General features: G+C 37.7%; 1 protein-coding gene across 1 annotated transcript; it reads right to left on the reverse strand.

Moving 5' to 3' along the window:
• Positions 1-5840: 5840 nt before the first annotated feature.
• Positions 5841-19269, reverse strand: LOC147901786 (3,7-dimethylxanthine N-methyltransferase CkTbS-like). The gene is made up of 6 exons (XM_087374370.1): positions 18754-19269; positions 18540-18606; positions 17187-17506; positions 13259-13351; positions 8361-8447; positions 5841-6158 (listed from the first exon to the last, which is right to left on the reverse strand). Exons 1-6 carry the CDS (start codon positions 19234-19236, stop codon positions 5841-5843), a joined length of 1368 nt encoding a protein of 455 aa, XP_087230496.1. The 5' UTR covers positions 19237-19269.
• Between the last annotated feature and the right edge of the window lie 456 nt (positions 19270-19725).

Raw genomic sequence — 19725 nt, forward strand, 5'->3', positions numbered from 1 at the left:
CATCTCATTGCACACCTCATTGCATTATTTGGCATCCATTGGCATCCATTGGGATTCTTTAGCATCCTTTGGCATCCTTGGGCATCCTTTGGCATCCATAGGCATCCTCTTTCCCCCTATTCTAGTAGTGGAATAGAGGGAAAGAGGATGCCCAATGGATGCCTATGGTCATGTACATTGTACCTTGGGTTTTTTTTTTCTCATGGATGTAGCTTTGGATGTAGCCCCTTTCATGGGGGATGCCTATGGGTGCCTATGGTCATGTATGCCCAAGCTTATGATACCTTGGGATTTCTTTTTCTCATGGATGTAGCATTGGATGTAGCTCCTTTCTTGGGATGTAGCCTCTTTCATGCATTGGGTGGCACTGGGGATTGACATTTGATTTCATGCATTAGATCTAGCTGGGGAGCAACACTTGCCCAAGCTCATGGATGCATAGGGAGCCACTCAAGAATAGTGGATGTAGCACAGCTGCATGGGTAGCCACCCATGATATCAGAGGTATCTCTCCCCGTATCAGAGAACTGTGATATCATGGGTGGGCAGCTCCTATATCCCCTATTCCTAGGTGGCTCCCTATGCATCAATGAGTCCAAGGATCCCTGAGCTTGGGCATCCATGGGAATCCATGAGCTTGGAACATGAGCTCTTTACTTTCATAATTCTCTAGTTGCTATGTCAATACTTATTCCTTACTTTACCTCTCAGGTATTTCTCCTTTTGTGATTCTCATTTGGGTGGAATAGGCAGATTGTACATTAGGTTTTTCTCACAACATGGCTGTTCTTTACTGTTCTTATGATGCTATGTCAATACATGTTCTTGACTTTCATGAATCTCTCTTTGCATATTGTTGGTTGGAAGATTGGAAACTGAATTGATTTTTGTATTGGCCCAAGGTACAAGATCACCAAGTTTTTTTGCCATGGTCAATTATATTCTTTGATTGATTTTTCATTCAATAGCTTTCTTTTCCTCAAAATAGAACAAATAAAGAATGATGGCTGAGATCTAATATCCAATTTTGTTTTGTGTATGCTAGAAGTCATGACTAGGTTTGAAAATAGGAAATCTCCAATTATAGGTGGAAAGGCAAGTGGTAAGAAGGAAAAGCCTACCAAAAAGAAGGTGCCAGCACTAGCAACACCATCACCCACATCTGCTGACACACAAGCGAAATCTCCAAATGCAGAGGGGGTTGAAGAGATGTGTGTGGAGAAAGAGTCTGCTACCAAGAAGGACACTGGAAAGGCTAAGGGTGATGGAGAAGGTGATGAATTTGTCCCTGAATCAATGGATGGTAATGCTAGAAGTGATTTTCTTGAGTCCATAATTGTCAATAGAGGAATGATGCCTCCCCTTTGTGAAGATTACTTATCAACCCTAAGGTGAGATAACTTGGGAATGGCCTCTCCATTCTTAAGAGAGCATTTGAGATGGAGGGATATGTCCCCAAAAAGAGGTCCTTTATTCTTTCAATTGAGATGTGTGATGGGACAACCAAAGAGGTGGATGCTGATATAAGAGCTTCATGTAATAAGCATTGGAATGTTGAGTTTGAGCATGAGCTTCAACAGACTCTTGCATGGCAATTCTTGTCCTGCAAGATGTTATATGTGTGGGAGGGAAACCATCAAACTGCCTCATGGATGGAGAGCATTAGGGAAGTCTTTGTTAATAACAAAGCAAGGCATATCAGGATTCATGCACATATTATAGCTCTAGAGGCTGACAATGAGTTGAGGTTGATTGCAGCTTTGCAAAGGTCATCTTTCATTCTTCCACTAGTTTTTCCTAAAGTTCTTATGCTATGTACCTCCTGTCTTTATTCCTTCTGCTTTGGCTTCATCAATTCCTCTATATAGTTTGAATTTGTTGTTTTTGTGCATACTTGCTTTTGTAGGGCAAGTGGTAATCTAATTTTTAAGCAGCTTGTAAGAAGCTGCCTCCTGGGATCGATAAAGATGAAAGAGTTGTTAAGATAGCTGGGATTAAAAGAACAGTCACTCAAACATACAGGAGGAAGGTGCATAGGGTGAGTTTGTGCTTTTGCCTTTGTCTACTATTATTACTATGCATTGCTTTCAAATGTCATGCTGAATTTCGTTTATATGTTTTTCACAGATTTTGTCAATAATAAATCCTGCTCATGGCAAAGATTGGTTTGACAAATTATGGTCCTTGCCATATGAAGACACAACAGCTAAGGTTACACTTAACAAGTTGTATCAAGTGGCCATTGCTTCATGTAGCAAGGCTAGGCAACTTTCAATTTTATCTTTGCTTGGGTCTAATTTAAATTTGAAGAATAGTTATGGAATGCCAACAAGTGACCATGCCTTCATTGGGTGGCTTGCAAAGGAGGTTTTTATGGACCAGGTTCTTGAAGAGTGTCATAGGTTGTTGTCACAGGTTCAGGACTCCTTTGTTTGTGTTTCCCCTTTGGAGTTGCCAGAGCATCCAACACTATGTGAATATTTTGAGGATATTGTGGCAAGACATCGGACTGATTTTTATGAGCCCCTTGCCTCCTTCATGTCTGTGGCTACTGTGCTTGCAAAAGAGGTTGACCTTGTGAATGCAAGCAGAAGAGTTGTTTTCAGATACGCATTCATCTTTCATTGCCTAATTCTAGATTTGCTATTTCATAATGTTCTTATTCTTTCTATTGTTTGGGTTTTGAATAGGTTTATTCTTCATTTGCTGGAAAGAAAAAAGATATAGACCATTCCATCTATTTGCAAGGCATGGATAGTGCTCAAGCCTCCTACATATTGTATGTACACACATTAAGTCTTTCATGAGGGCATGACTGCAAAAGGAACTATAAGGCTTTCAGAGTGGGAGAGAAATCATTGTCCATGGTGGTTATAAATGAATAGTGGAAAGTTTGTGGAGGAGGAGGCTTTAATGCTAGAGAGGTATACTTTTCCTGTTGGTTCTTTATGTACAAATTGTTCTTAAGTAGTTTTCTATGCTTGAATTGCCCCATTTGTTTCTTGTTAAGGCATTCGAAAGGTCAATGTAAATCTGATTCAGGATCCTTTGGAGAAATGACCGAGGAGGAACATAAAAAACTAGAGGAGCAACAAAAGATATTGGTGGAGAAACAAAAGTAAAATATAGGGAATCCTGATATTGCAAAAGGAGGGAGAAGTAAGAATACAGACTTGGGTGGAGATGGTAAGCTGAATCATCTTTCTTGGATTTTTTCAATTCCTTTTTTTCAATGATTGTCATTTGATATGCATTGCGGTTGCAGATACTCTCGAATTTGATGACTCTAGGATAGTGAGAAAGCCTTTCTCCATTGATTTTATTTGGGTTCCACTGTCCATGTTGTCACTTTGGAAACATCCCCTTGTACCAAGGAGTTTGGTGAAGGTATGGGAGTTTGACTACATCAAATTGGGCAAAGAGATAATGCAATCACAGCTTGCATATGGATATCAAGTACTGCCCAATTTCTTTGCACTTTTGCACCAACAAGGGAAGAAACGAAACTCACAACAATGCACATGGAGTGTGGACTATTGCATTGTGGATCTTCCCATAGGGTATGCTACAGGTGGTGAAGGGGAGGCTCCACCTTGGAATGTTGTGACAAAAGATCATATCTCCTCTTCCTTCACCATTTTTGCAGCTGTGATGGATGACAATGGATGGGCATTGGTTTTCTATTCTCCATCCACTCTACTTGCAGTGGAGCGCTATGCACTACGCTTGAAAATGGAGGTGACTTGCAGGTAAATTACTTTATGTTGAACATAAGCATGGAACCTCAAGGCATTTCAACACACTTGGGATTGGCGTAAAGGTGAGTCTTCAGCAAAATGTTTGCTTCACTTCTCCTTGTGTCATACATCACATAAAAATTGACTCAAGATTTTTTGAATAGTCTTATGTTTTCCATGCTATGGCCATGAGGAGGATAGGACAAAGACCAAAATTTAACATGGAATCAGCAAAGAGTGTGGCCTCCATGATGAGGATGAACTTGGATGGGAACTTGCTTCCTCATTACTTGCCTTTGGTCTAGCGTTCCAAGAAGGTACGCAAGGGGGGAGCATGGCATGGAACTCTTGAGACGAGTCCTGCATTCTTAGTTATGTTCTTGGAGATGTTGTGTCCTCCAAATGGTTCCATTCTCGAGTTGGGGACATGGACATGACTAGGATTTAGGGTTGGACTACACTCTAGTCACTTTCTCTTGGCAATAGACAATGACTTAGAGATATGTACTGGACTACTGCTATTTATGCAGGTGTGGGATCGTCTAGATAGTAGGATATGCTCATGGATGTTGATGTTGAGGAGGAAGAAATCAATGTTGCCATGCAATTGGACTAGTGAGTTAAAAAAATGTGGTTCTTTGTTCTGAATGAATACCTTTTATTTAAGCATGTAAGAGAGTTCTAGATTTTCATTTTTAAGGGAATTGCCAACTTATGCAAAGAGTATGGCCATGCACATGGAAAGAAATCAAGAGTCATATGACTATGTGCTGAAGGAGAAAAGGAGACGACGGCTTCTATTCATGGATGACTCTGTAGATGAAATATGGTTTTTGGTTCTTATGTTTTCTGGGTTATATGCCTACAGTTTATGGACTTCTACACATTGACTATATTTTGCGCATAGTCGATATTTATTTTTGGCTCTCATTTTGTATCTTGATGGTCTCCCTACCATATTCCGCTGGCTTTTTGGATTCAATCTTGATAGTCTATTTTGTTGTATGACATTATTTATTGTAAGATTATATGATAGGCATTCCTCTTCCTTCGTACTATGTCATGTGCTTCTCCTGTTTTGTAAAAGGTTTATTGAAATTATGAATGTAAATGGTGCTTGTGGACTACAATTTTTAGTGTGACATCCTGGATTCATTATCCGGATTTAATGTTTTCCTCTTTCAATTATATAGAAATACTAGCTCAAACTCCCACATCTACTTTGGGTATGGAGAGAATAGAGAAAAACAATACTGAATTTTAACATAAGAATGTTCTAAAACAGAAGGAATCATTCAATTGCGGTTACAAATGACCTTGACCTGTTCTAACAATTTATTACAAAACTATACATCAAAGTTTGTACTTTTAGAAAATAATAAATACAGTTGATGTTTACATATGCTAGCGAAATAGTGTTCTGATATGATTCCTTGGATGAATATAGATAGGAACATGTTGCAAAAAACATCGCTCGGACTTCTTTGCTCATGAGTTTATGCTCGTACATCTAGAAAATCCGTCATATTCTAAATTGATTTTGGAAATTTAATTTTACCACGAGAAACTTCCATTGTAGGAATATCAAACAAACTTCGCAAATGGGAAAAATCAAACTTCCCACATCCGTCATGGTAATAACGAGAAGTTTCCATGTGAGAATTTAAAAACTTTTTATATGAAAGTGTCATATTTTGACTTGATTTTGCCTCAGGAGAAATTTTATTTGACCATGTAAGAAAATTCTAGAGTGGGAATATCAAACACATTTAGAGATGGGAAAAATCATATTTCATACACCCCTCTTGGGAATAACGAGAAGTTTCCATATGAGTATTTCAAAAATTTTCATATGAAATTGTCATATATTAAACCAATTTCGCATGTTGGAAATTTGAAGTCACCATGCAAAGGAAATTTGAAGTCACCTTGTGGGAATATATCACACCGGAAAAACCAACCTTCCATGTGGGAAAATATTTGAATATGGTAAAAAAATATCCCGCGTGGTAATGGAACTAGTTCCACATGCCAGAAAGTATGCGTGAAAAGAAGCCTTTGTTTCGAATTGGAGAATGCCCAAAAGTTATTGATGTAGGTTCTTCATTTGCGCCTGATAATTGCAATCAGGTGATCCATGGATAGATTTTTGGCAAAGTTAGCCTTGTCCACCGCAATCCTTTGTAGTCTCTTGTAAAGTTCAGTGGTCCTCTTCACCCCTAGGTGCGCTTCCACCATCGGCCCTATCAGACTCTTTAGCACAGTCGCAATGCACTTTCCTAACTCACCTGGATCGCTCATCAGCCGGTCTAGCTCTTGCTTTGGAAGAATGTCTCTATCCTCCAAGACATCTATCTTGAGTAGCTCGAGTTTTGGTACGTCTTTTAATGCAACCTTCAACTCGCTAGGATGACAAGTATACTGTGGGACATTGAACATGTCTCATTCGGAAGCAGCTATCAGGCCCTGCTTTCACCAGGATAAGAAACTTTTTTAGCAGGTCTTAAAAACGAATCGCAACAATGAACTTCACTAAGGAAAATAAATCCTATTTGTGGAAGTTTAATTCAAACCAACATTATAGCTAGAAAAGCTATGGTTGCTAGATACAAATTTGATTAGAGACCAGAGCCTGTCATTTCAACCATGCTGTTAATTAGATCTCGTGAAAGTTTTCCATGTACCTCAGACACCATCTCGTCCCAGGTAGTTTTGAAATAGTCACACCAAACATCTGTGTGTGGAGAATACGATCCCTTTGGATGCTCCTCGGGTCGGCAAAGGAACAACAAGAACATCATTCCACCGTTGGCCATTTCTTGCGCTCTACAGGTGAGAAATCTCCTAATATCAGATTGAAACTATTGTGTGTAAGCTTCTGCAATCTTAGGCCTTTCACTGTGGATCCACATGTGGCCGCTGTTCCATGCAAGAGATGTTTCACAAGGAACTTTGAGACATTCTCTGTATAGGAAAAGAAGAGTATTCTCTATATCATTTACTAGTTTGAAATAAACATAACTAGTAAGAGTGCAAACTAGAGAAAATGGAACACTTCCTAGTTACCTTATCTAGGGAATCAATCAAAAAATTCCCCATGCAAGTCAATGCAGGGAATCATTAGAGAATTTCACCATATAGGAAAATTTTCCTAGATAGTGAAATTCATTAGTAATTCCCTACATAGTCTAACTAGGAAATGTTCCATTTTCCCTAGTTTGCACACTTCCTAGTTATATTCTAGTAAATGATATAGAGAATCCTCTTTTTCTTTGTAAGACAAACTAGGAAATGCCCCATTTTTCATAGTTTGCAAACTTTCTAGTTATGAACTAGTAAACAATATTGAGAATCTTCTATTTCCCTATATAGGGAGAATGCAAAATAAGTGATTTTGTCTAAGTTATATCATTTAAGAAATGAAGCACTCATGTTTCACATTTTTATATGTAGCAATTTGAACTTTTGAAGTACCTAGAGCAATAAGCAATTGTTACTATAATTACCTTAACTCACATTATCTACACTAAGATTCAACAAAACCATCAAAAAGATTATGGAGTTCTCTTTAATATTTCTACAAATAATAAGAAGGTAAAAAGTCCATTCATTATTACAATATTCAAAAGAAAAAGCAAAAAACTTCTACTATAAGAAATATAAGACAACCAAAGAGAGCTAAAAGAGCTCTACATAACATCTTTGAAGACTTATTTGAATCAAGCTAAATGTCATATCAAAATCTCTATATCTTCTAAACTAAGCACATCAGATTTTTCCATGAATCTAACTTTTTGACTTTCAATAAGCCAATGCACAATGTCCCTTATCATAATGTTACTGGCTGGTGTCTTGATGTCTGTAGAGTACTGTTTGAAGCTACTCTCCATCTTTTTAAGCTTCACATATGTACTTTTTAAGGAAAAGTACATATCATGAATTGTGTGGACTCCCATGTATTTCAAAAGTATCGTCTCCATATTTTCCTCTGAAATGTCATCCACCTGAGGGCATAATAACAAAACAAGTGACAATATATTAACAAATTCGAAGCAAATGATTTAAATAATCAAGCCTAATGTAAAAGGCTGTTACATACTCTTTTATACTCGCTTGAAATCGTAGTCACCTCCATGTCTGTACCTTGAATATCTTTTAAGTTCTAATTCAAATAAAAAATTGAGATTAAAATGAAGGTATAAAGACTTCAAATCATAGAAAATAAATTCTAAATTTAAGAATACCTTGCATCTCTTTCCTTGGGATTTATCACTTCTTTGCACGGTCTTCTATTCTAAGTGATCTCTCATTTTTTCACTCACCTATGAATGATAAACAACAAGTAGTGTTAATGCCATTGGAAAGAATTATGTAAAGAATACAAGCATACAAAGTACTTGCTTTACTTTTAAAGGGTATTGCATAAATGAAAACTTTTACCTTTCTCTTTCATTCACTTTTTCTAGACATTTCATTCGTAGAATCAATCACATTTGATATTGGATCCTAAAAATATGACAAAATTAAATTAAAACTTGTCTAAAAAGAAGATGTTGATCACAATTGAATCAAAGAAAATAACTTCAATCATAAGCATATCTAAAAGATACAGGCAATTCATACCTTATCTTCATTTGTAGTGATGTTACCATGAAGCATCTTAGAAAATATCATCTCATTCATATCAGCATTCGCTTCACCATAAGAATCCTGACATAAAGTATTCAGGATAGATGAATTGTGAATAACTGAATGGTTAATAATACTTTTTCAAAATAGAAGACGACTCATGATTGAAACTTACACACCTAATCAGAGTGATAATACTCAAATCCTTCGAATCGCTTCGCCATGAACTTATCTATCTACACAAAAGAACATATGATTTTATTAAAGAAAACATTTTATATTCTTTATAAAATTAAAAACATATCTTTTATTGGAAATGCTTCAACAACCTCAGATGTTGGACATCCTTGTCCATAAAATTCTCCTCCAATAGAAACTGAATTTCCAATAGACTGCCAATGAATTAAATAATCCAAGTAAGATGTCACATAAATTACATGAAAAAGTATAATTTTTTACTAAAAGTAGAGAACCATTCAAGGTATTAATATAAACATACCTTCTCTAAAATTGGATTACGTGGAGACTCGTCAATACAAGGAGTAGTTGCTTGAGGCTCCATATATCTCTAAAAAGTTTCAAATAGACATACAAAATTTTATTAAACTCTTATAGATTTGAAATCCAAAGGAATGAGAACTTAGTTCAATTGGTATACGATATTCTTAATTTTTCTTGAAAAAACATATCTTTCAAATGCGTCAACAACCTGAGATGTTGAATATCCTTGTTCATGAAATTCCTCTCTAATAGAAATAGAATCTCCAATAGACTGCTAAAGAGTTAAATAATCCAAGCAAGAAGTGGCAAAAATTATGCAAATAAATACAAATTTTTACTTCATGCTAGAGAACCATTAAATGTATTGAACATACCTTCTTTGAAATTGAATTATGTGGAGACTTGTCAATACAAGTACTAGTTGCTTCAAGCTCCAGATTTCTTTGAACTTTGTTCGTTTCGTCCTTTGAAACACAATAGAATACATTGACTAGATCATATCTATATTGCAAATATACAGTTTTATAAAATATCACATAATTGAAAGGCCAACTCACATTATTTACAAGGGTCCTCTTCTTCGGGTATTTCCTGCTAGACTGCTTTGAGGAGATCCACCACCTGTATATATCTTCCTCTCTCCAGCTATATTCAACTCCACTAAACTTTAGAGGCACTATCTCATGATGACGCTCATGGATGATGCCTTTAATATGCTGTTGTTCTTCCTTTTTATGCCGTAGATCTATAACAGTCTCTATTCCCTCGAACCACCTTCATACACGATGGTAGTTTTCTAACAATAGAGAATGCTGGTCTCTAAAGCACTTTTCTAGGGGCTCTTTCCCATATAGCTTGTTCTTATCCCTATAGATCATTTTGGGTGGTTTAAACACCTCATCATATGTAGGTGTAAAACTTACCCCTGAGATCGGAGGAACAGAAACTTGAGATTTATCTTGCAAAGAGAGACGCTCCTTGTTGTCTTTGAAGGACACATCCTTTGATTCATCTCCCATAGCCATTTTCCCTATATAAAAAACATACATGCCATATATTCAGCCCCCTCTCTCATATCTAAATGCAAAAACATACATGCCATAAATTCAGCCCCCCCTCTTACATCCAAATGCAAAAACATAAATGCCAGAAATTCAGCCACCTTCTTTCTCTAAGTGGATAACATACGTGCCATAAAGTCAGCCACATGCATTCTCCAAATGGATCTACACACATGCCATAAATTAAACCCCCTTCTCCCATAAATTTAGCACCCTCCCTTACATCCAAATGCATAAAGATACATGCCATAAATTCAACCTCTTGCTCCCATAAATTCAGCCCCCTCCCTTACATCCAAAGGCAAAAACATACATGATATAAATTCAGCCACCTAGATTCTCCAAGTGCATAACATACATGCTTACAAATCAGCCCTTCCTTTCTCTAAATGCAATGAATACATCCCATAAATTCATAAAATAGTTCTCTTCACCCAAAAATTCAGCCTTCTGCCTTAAAGCCAAATGCGTAAATTCAGCCTTCTCCCTTAAATCCAAATGCATAAATTCAGCCCCCTCCCTTACATCCAAAAGCATAAACATACATGCCGTAAATTTAGCCTCCTTCTCCCATATATTCAGCCCCCTTCTCCCATATATTCAACCCCTTCCCTTACATCCAAAGGCAAAAACATACATGCTATAAATTCAGCCACCTTTTTTCTCCAAATTCATAACATACATGCTTACAAAATCAGCCCGTTCTTTCTCTAAATGCAGTGAATACATGCCATGCATTCATCAACCACGCAGCACCTTCTCTATATGTTCAACCCCTTCTTTCTCCAAATGCATAACATAAATCCAACAAAAAATGACATACCTTTAATTGAACTAACCATGGAATCCAAGAGTCCAAGGAAACTTGCATCTTCACTCATCATTTTCTTTAGTAGCGCTGCCATGTCCATGTTGTTGCTAGCCATCTTGATCATGCACAACATAAGCATAAAAAAGTATAGTTATTGTTAGTATCAAATAAAAACACACAAAATAGAAATAGATGTAAAAGGAAATCAAATACAAATACGTACCAAATCTATTTTCGAATTCCTTGAATGATGTTAACTTCATGTATCCTAGCTACATGCCTAAGATTGCCACATGATAGGAACTATCTTGGCTTTGCCCTGAACTAACATGTTCTTTGTCTTGATAACTTTCCAGGTCTCTTTGACAGACACACAAAACCACCAATCCTTCCATTCGTTGTCTTCCATCGAGACCTTCCATATCTTTTCCTTAGGGTGAACCAGCTTTAGCCATGCTACTTTAACTTGATTTAGCGTGTGATCCACATCTCTGACAATGGCATACTTGAGATCATTTGGTGAGCATATTGTATCAAGATAAGAATTCAATAAAACAATATCATTCTCCTCTAGCTAAGGAGGAATACATCCAATGCAACCAGGCTGGATTCAATGTGTTCTCAATCCTAAATCTTTTGTCTCATATGCAATGATACCACCTCCATGCTGTAGAGGAATAAACTTATGCAATAAAGAACTAATTGGCCTTATACAATTCCAGGTGTATGGCAAATATGCATTTTGTAGGACACTCATGCCAGTGGTGCCATCAACATCTAATCTTTCATATCCTCTTTCAATAACAATGCGTTGCCTATAGTAGTGTGCTCCAAAGAATAGTTGCATGTCACCATTATGCTGAAAGGAAAAAAACGATGCTATGCACGCTTTCCAGTGTCCCAGACTAGAGACTAATGTTGCATCCTCTTCAGACTTTACGATAACCTTATCTTTAATCTTATAAACCTCACCCTTGAACATAGTTTTCTTGTATTCTGTTACTGATCTCTCAATCCTGAATTGAAGATTTTGCTCTACATACCTTCTTTCCTCACTTGTTGCGTATCTAACTTTTGGCTTCTTTCTTGCTATTACAATACCCTTTTGGCCAGTGGCTCTTTGGCAAGGATAGTCTTTTGCATGCAATGTAGCTAAACTCCATAAATGTTTCGCTTTTTCAATGGATGATACATGTATCAATCATAATGAATGCCATTGAGGACAGTCATAACATCCATGTTTATCCACTAAATATCCATCTGGGACTGAAAGAACTCCATGAAACTCTTTCAACATCCTTTGATGAGGAAACAACCTATCAGCATCTTCTTGAATATGTAAAAAGACCCATGTGAAAAATCTCCTTCGATGATAGTTTGCATATGAAATCTCATTGTCCTTATTGTTTGTTTTGATGCTAGCATATGTTGAGACCATACGCTCATATATGTAGCACCAAAACCCATCGTGGCTGCCATGTCACAAAATATCATCAAGAAATTCTCTGAAACCTGCAACATGCTCTAATGGAGCTGAGTTTCTTCCAATCCACTCTTCTGATCTTACTCTCCAAGAAGCAAGCAATACCCTCAGAGTGTTTATGTCTTCTTGAGACCAGCCATTACTTCTAGTATAGTTATAAAAGGCATGAGCAATATCTATGATCAAGAGACCCAAATCATGGAATTTCTTAGGAATACCTTGGACTTCACTCAGGACGTAAGGAAGACACCATTGTACGAACTTTTGTGTTTCCTCTGCCTTGTAACTCTCAAAATACTTGCTAGGAAACCTTGGCCATCGACCATATCGGATGGAATAAGGTGTGGCCAATGTCATTCTATCAGTTGCTTCATCGATTTCTTTCTTCACTCTATTATCGATATCTCTCATTAAAGAGCTCATGTACTTTGAAAACATATTCAATGCTAGTATGTGCATACAATCGTACACAAGATCAAGAGATAAATCGAACCCATAAAGATCATATAATCTCCATAGACATGATCTACCTAAAAGACCAGCCTCTTTGAGAATGTCTTCACGTTGCATTTGAGTGCTTGCTCGCTCTGCAAGAAGCAAGTCTCTCAACATATCTTTTGTGGACCTCTTGGCTGGAGCATATCTGAATTGGAATCTATTTTGGTCATAAAGGTATCGACTTGATCCTTCACATTCTAAAGTAGCTATAGGTTTGTCTCTACGACAAAAAGCTTGGCCACCATCTTTAAAAGCTCCAATCTTACATTGAGCTGGATGATCACCAGTCACCATCATAAGCATAGCACGTGCTTTGAAGGTTTGGAAAAAAGAGCTATCACACCCAAAAATTAAAGGCATTTGGATAATTGAAATCTATATCAATTCCATCTATGAAAAAACTTTCTAATTCATCTATCAAAGGTTTCATAAAAACATGAAAGAGTTTGCTTGAGCTTCCTATAATTTTTTTGCAACTAAATGGAATGAACAAGACTGGTATTGCTCCAATTATGGACTTCTTTCCATAATTGAGAACCTTTATCTCGATGATGCCACAATTCTTCTGCGTTGTTCTTGATGTCTGGAACCCATCCCAGTGCAATAAGAGAGCAAAATTGGGTGGATCTCCCTGTATATGTAAACAAAGACACATTTAGAGTACAACATTACGTGTAATCCTCGAACATAAATTAATTAGAGACCACACATAGTATAAATTAGGAAGATTTACCTTACAGAGTCTTTGGGGACCTTGTATCAGAGCTCGACAAGCCTTGCAAACAAATTTGTAAATTTTCTCATGTTCTTTCCAACCCTCCAAAAGTCCTTCCGATTTAAGTGAAGATGGCCATGCTGTATAAGCTTGTTTGCAATACCCCTTCTCACATACCAATGGCAACTCAAACTCCGATTCTGGATCCCAAAACTCTTTAACACTTTTACATTTACTGCCATCCCAAAACTCATCAATTCTAATATTTTCATTAGAATTGTCCGATACCAACCATTTGTCTTTATTTCGCCACATTTTCAATAATTCGTGGCATAAAGATCTACTTTTAGTAAGTAGTTTCAATTGTTCACCAATGGAAATGTAGTCAAAACATAACATTTCCTTTCTAGGCACTTCACATTTCTCACACTTCTCACAACATGTTAAACAATCGCGCATTAATTTTCTCTTTCTAGTGACATTTCTATTGCATTGGCATTCAACAGTGTCACCACTATAAGCGTCCTCTTTGCTTGGTAAATAGAGTATTGGAGCATGTATGGAATCCTCTTTTCCTTGACATATTCTATATCTCTTTGATTCAACCATTCCAAGCCTTGTCAACAGAGTAGTTAATTGCTCCCAACATGTGGGAACAGTTATTCCATTTAGACTTCCATCCCATGTTTCTGGAAGTTGGACCAATAGTTTACTCAGACTCGATCTTTTTGCACCTTCATGTGTTGTAGACCTAGGACCACCCATATCTCCAAATAGAATTTTAAGCATACTATCTTGAAACTCCACTGAAGCTTGATGTCCATCCCAAAGAGCTTGCAACTCAATCAATCTTTGTATGATTTTATCAGCGAGAGATAAATGGCTATCCTGTCCTAAAGCATCCATGTTATCCTCTTCATCATCCAACCTATCCTCTCCTAAAGCATCCATGTTATCCTCTTCATCATCCAACCTATCCTGTTCATGCATATCAGTAAATTCATCGTTTCTTTCCATCTGATGCATAAGCTCATTATTCTCTTCTTCAGGTCCAGAAAAGCTAAAGTATGGAGCATGCAAACCAAGATTTTCTACAATAGTTTCAAATCGCTCATCAACTTGCATATGCCTTGCATAAGTTGACGGAGCGACCAAGCGGCCACCATGGCAATAAGTTTCACATCTACACCATACCCACCTCCGTCTATTAGATGATTCAATGAGTTCTTCATTCACTACAGTATCATTGTCAATAGAGTTCTCCTCATTCACATTCCTCAAAATTGATGTGTGTAAGTTTCCAATGGAGTCTTGTTGCAAATGCACATAATATGTCCTCCGGCTCACATCTTGATAGCCAAGAGGCGAATGCCTACACCTATAATTGCATCTACATCTCTGTAGGCTATCATCTGTTGCCATCTAGAATAAGGCACATGAAATCATAAATAAAACGCCCTAGAGAAGAAACACTTACATAAGCTCAACAAAGTCCATCACAAGCATAGAGACATGGCATTTATAAACATGTATAAACACACTTAAAATAAAAACACATAGAAGCATAAATAAAAACATAAAGATTTTAAATATGAGCTTTATATTATACATTTAAAAACAAAAGCATTGTAACAATCGTAGAATTAAACACGAGCTTTATATTTACATACATTTTAAAACTAAATTTGTTCCAATCTACTCTTCTAATCTTAGCATACATGCCTATTTTAAAATTACTTTAAAATTAAGGAAAAGTAAAGGCACGCAAAATGTTATGTGGAGTCCGATTTGATGTTTAAACCCTATAATAATATAGGATACAAAATTGTATATGGCCCTCTTAGGAGGGCGATCATAATATTTATGCATGTGAGAGGATCATTCATCTTTACTATGGAAGAGAGGATCATAAGTAACTATGCAAGAGGAGTGTCCTTAACATAGACACTAATGTGCTCTATGATATTTTGGACTAGCCAATGTTCATCTTAGCTCCATCTCATCCCACCTTCTTGACCATAGCTTGTTGTCTAAAACCCATGAACCCATTCACAAGGCAAGGGGTCCCATTGACATCATTACCAGAGGTGGCGTCCCATTCCTTACATAGGTCAGAAAAGGCAGATCCATGCTCAACCCATAACTCCCTAATCTCTCTATAAAATCTTTGGGATTCTAAAAGTCTCTTCTTACTGGTGTAGGGGATATCCAAGTATCTCCCTACCACTAGCAGGGTACCAAATGTCTAGACCCCTAGCACATGATTAGATAGACCCGAGTTAAGAATAGTTTCACCATCCATGGGGCCTCTTAGCCACCACCCCTCTTCCTAAGTGTAGAATCGATACAGTCTAGTAGCCCTGTACTCTTCACCTTTCTGTGGTTGGACCATAATAATTCCTTCGGATTCACAGGATCTAGCTGGGCATAGTCCACTAAGCCTTTACTCATCACCAACTGCTCCCATGCATCCTTTTTTTGACTTGAGATAGACGAAGTTGGGTGAGACCGATCTAGCTCATTGGTTGTGAAGTTCCAATCCCGCTCGACTATCCATGAATCAAGTACCATGCAATCCTCCAAGCGTTCCCAACAATTGATCCTATCTTGCATAGAATTTGGTCCATACAGTGAAGCAACCCTAAGCACAAAGCCATCCTACATGCAACAACTGCAACAATTGAGCCTTTGTTATCTCTGTAGATTCCTTGGGGCTGAGGCTACTCCTCGGGGGGGTCACTCATCATATGTAACCCTATCACGTGAGTTCAACAGAAGGATTTTGTTTATTTCTAAAATTTACAGAAATAAATATACATAAGGGACTATTTAAAATAGTTTTGGAAAAAATTTACATATTTGTATAGAAAAGGGGTACATTTTATTCATGAAATTTTTTACAGATAAGGGACTTTAAATATAGGCCTTGAACGCACGTGATATAGAGGGTTTATACATAGTGACCGCCCCGAGGGCTACTCTGCAACAAGGTTGTCATGCCACCTTTACCCCGATGTGGACAATTAGCAAAGAATTCAGAACCAAGCCTACGATTAGAAGCAGATTGGATTGATGCACCCTCTTGCATGAATTCGATGGTGAAGAGACCTTGTCCGCTCGCGCGAGGGCCAGGCTAGTTGGCCTCTTCAGACACTTCTTGGCGAAATGACTTGTCTACTTACAAATGAAGCAGGATCCGAGAATGGCACAAATTTGACTTGTTGAGAAAACAAAAGCCTACTTGGGTGTTTAACCTAAATAAAATACAAAACTGGCTGGGCACGATCCCGGAGGATCTAGGCCCTCTTATGACCAAAAGGAGAACATGTAGTCCAAGGAATAAGCAGCACTTTCACCAATGTTGTAGCAATCTTATCGATGGACTCACCCAACCAAGGTGGGAGATTCACAAAATCCATCCACACTGGACAGTTGTGGTATAGAAATTCATCCACAAAGAAGTCACACTCCAAGGAATAACAAGCACAGAACCACCAGCAAACATGAAGGGCCTACCCAAAGTATTCTTGCAAAGAGATCTTGGAACAAATCGCACAATAAAAAAGCCTTTACCAATTAATTTTGCCATATAGGCCAAGGATGGAATATCACATTCAAAAACCAAGAACTGTTGGAGCTCCTCCAAAGTTGGTAGTCTGCCTCTAAAGAAGAAGTATGCACTTCCTCTTGCCAACCGCTCAAGCTCAGATGTCTTCAACTTGAAACTCACAATGTGCAACATGCTTCTGACCTGCTTCGTACCACCCTTTGGTGGCAACTTCCATGGTGCGTCGAGCAACCTCTGCTTGTAGGATCTCTTTGCTTCTTCCAAATCCAACGGAGTGAAGCCGGCTTGGAGATTTTTTGCCAGTTCTTCCATGTAAGAAATCAATTCTCCATCCTCCTCGAGCTGTTGGCCTAAAGCCCCACCAATAGAGATCACATCATTTGTGGCACTGCTCTCCAACTCTTTTGAGGTACTTCCATCCTCACCACACACCACACTCATTGGTTTTGCATACTCGACGGCTGTTGAATCGCTTCTCCATCTTTTCAAGGAGCCTCTACTCCCTAGCACCACATAGGGATGGGTGGAGACCCAATTGAAAATTTGTGCACTAGAGGATATCAACATCTCATTCACAATTAATTTAATCAACTTAATAAATCTATTGGAAAAATATATTTATCTGATACTCAAGAGAATTTATTTTGAGTATCATTCAGATTAACATTAGATAACTAATTTTTATACCAAAACATTTCATTTGACATGACACATTGTGCTTTATCATGGCTTAAGGAATTATTTGCCCTTTATTGGCAACCTTTTTCTTTGAAAACCTTAGACAATTGAGACTTTCATCTGAATATCAGTTCCACATTGTGCATTTACTTTTAATCGACACTTGTATTTGAAACATCAATTTGATATTACATACCATTTTTTTATTATTTACACATTTGACAATTTACATTGACAATATTGTATCTTGCACTTACAAATAGATATAATATTATATATTGCACTTAGAATATATAAAACTTCATTTCACATTCATTTGAAATTTTTGGATAATAGGAGAGTTTTAAAATTAGAAAATTTATAATTAGCCTATAGAGTATCTTATTAAAATTACAATTAAACAAGCTTGTTATATATATGCTCGTTTTTAATATAAAAACTTTTTTCTACATGGATAATCCAATATTCTTTCTTGCATATTAAACAACTCATTTCTATGCAGGTAATTGAAATCACCACATAGAAAAGATACATTCTTGCTAATTACCTATATAGGAAACTTTGATTCTCCACGTAAAAACTCACATTTCTTAGAGAAGACGTCATTTCCTATATAGGAAACTTAAAATCCACTTCATTCACCATATAGAAAGTGACATTTCCTAGAGTTCTATATAGGAAATATAATTTCCTATATACAAAACACCTCATTTCCTATATAGATAACATTGATTCTCCATATTAAAGTCAAATTCCCTAGAAAGCACTACCTGGTATATATAGGAAATAGAATTTCCTAGATAGAGAGTATAAAATCCCTCTTCCTATCTAGGAAATATGATGAAATTTCCTAGTTACCTAGCAATTTCCTAAATAGGGATTGGGCCAAAGTCCCTTGTGTTTTATCGATAACAGACGGAGGCACCTGCAGAGCGTGGTATGAAGGCCATTTCAGAAAGGGAGCTCTTGATCGCTGACACGATTCATTGGACTTTGCAGTAAACGAAGAGCAAAAACTCTCATCTACACAAATTAAAAGAAAAGCAATCCGTTTTAGCTGTAGGGGTCGTACCCGAGAAAGCCAGTGCAACGCGTACGCGCAAATGACAAAATGTAGGCTCCCCGTTGGCATCAGGCGGCCGTAAAACGACCCACGAACGCCAGCCGCGTACAAGTTCGGTTGAATCGCTACCTCTGGCTCTGTATCAATGGGCATCAGCAGAGAGGACCAATCCAGTGTCTTGAAAAGACTATTGAAGTCATTGGATGGGAGATCCGAGAAAAAGTACTGAATCTCAGAAACCATCCCGCCAGAGGAAGCGTAATTGTGGAGGATACGCGTAACGACGAAGGAAGCGTAATCAAGGGTATTGCGGCCAAAAGAGCAACGGAAGTCTGCGATGCCAAGGATGGGCGGAGCAGCATGAGGAGCTGCGAGGGAAGAGAAGAGGTGGTCGATGGCCTGAGAGAGGCGAGGCTTGGCGAGAGCATGGAAGCTGAAGTTCTGGAACTGCGATGAGCGAGCGTAGCTAGAATCGCCATCTCCACCCTGCATGGACGGGAGCTTGCAGAGGCCATTCTCGTTGGACGAAGCTGTAGCTATTGTTTTTGAGCATCAATACTTCACTCACATCTTTAAAGCGTCTCTTTAAAAACATAAAAATAACAGTAACAATTATAAGAAGAAAGACGGAATATTACAAAAATATTAGGCCATCTACTCCACGTGGGGCAATGTAGAAACTAAAAAAAGAAGAGAAATAACTCACAAAGAGGAGAACCAACCAAAGAGTCCTATCTCCTCTTATACTCCACGTGGGGCAATGTAGAAACTAAAAAAAGAAGAGAAATAACTCACAAAGAGGAGAATCAACCAAAGTGTCCTATCTCCTCTTAATCTTATTGAACCAGCCAAAGAGTCTTATCTCGTCTCAATCTCATTGAACCAACCAAAGAGTCCTATCTCCTCTTAATCTCATTGAACTACATGCAAGAGAAACCTCATGTGTTCCCAATTGAGTGGGATGGAGCCCCCCTTTCTTTT

The sequence above is a fragment of the Dipteris shenzhenensis genome, chromosome 5 (assembly GCF_047967505.1).
Source record: "Dipteris shenzhenensis isolate YYH24624 ecotype China chromosome 5, Dip_SZ_1.0, whole genome shotgun sequence".
Classification (NCBI taxonomy): Eukaryota; Viridiplantae; Streptophyta; class Polypodiopsida; order Gleicheniales; family Dipteridaceae; genus Dipteris; species Dipteris shenzhenensis.

What these genes read in the sequence shown, in the direction of transcription:
- LOC147901786 (XM_087374370.1), bottom strand. Translation starts at nt 19,236, where the DNA reads ATGCAGGGTGGAGATGGCGATTCTAGCTACGCTCGCTCATCGCAGTTC. An exon ending in CAAAGGGTGGTACGAAGCAG is followed by an intron (nt 13,352 to 17,186) that starts GTCAGAAGCATG and finishes TTACATATACAG; the next exon opens with GGAGATCCACCCAATTTTGC. An exon ending in TCACTACAAATGAAGATAAG is followed by an intron (nt 6,159 to 8,360) that starts GTATGAATTGCC and finishes AATGTCCCACAG; the next exon opens with TATACTTGTCATCCTAGCGA.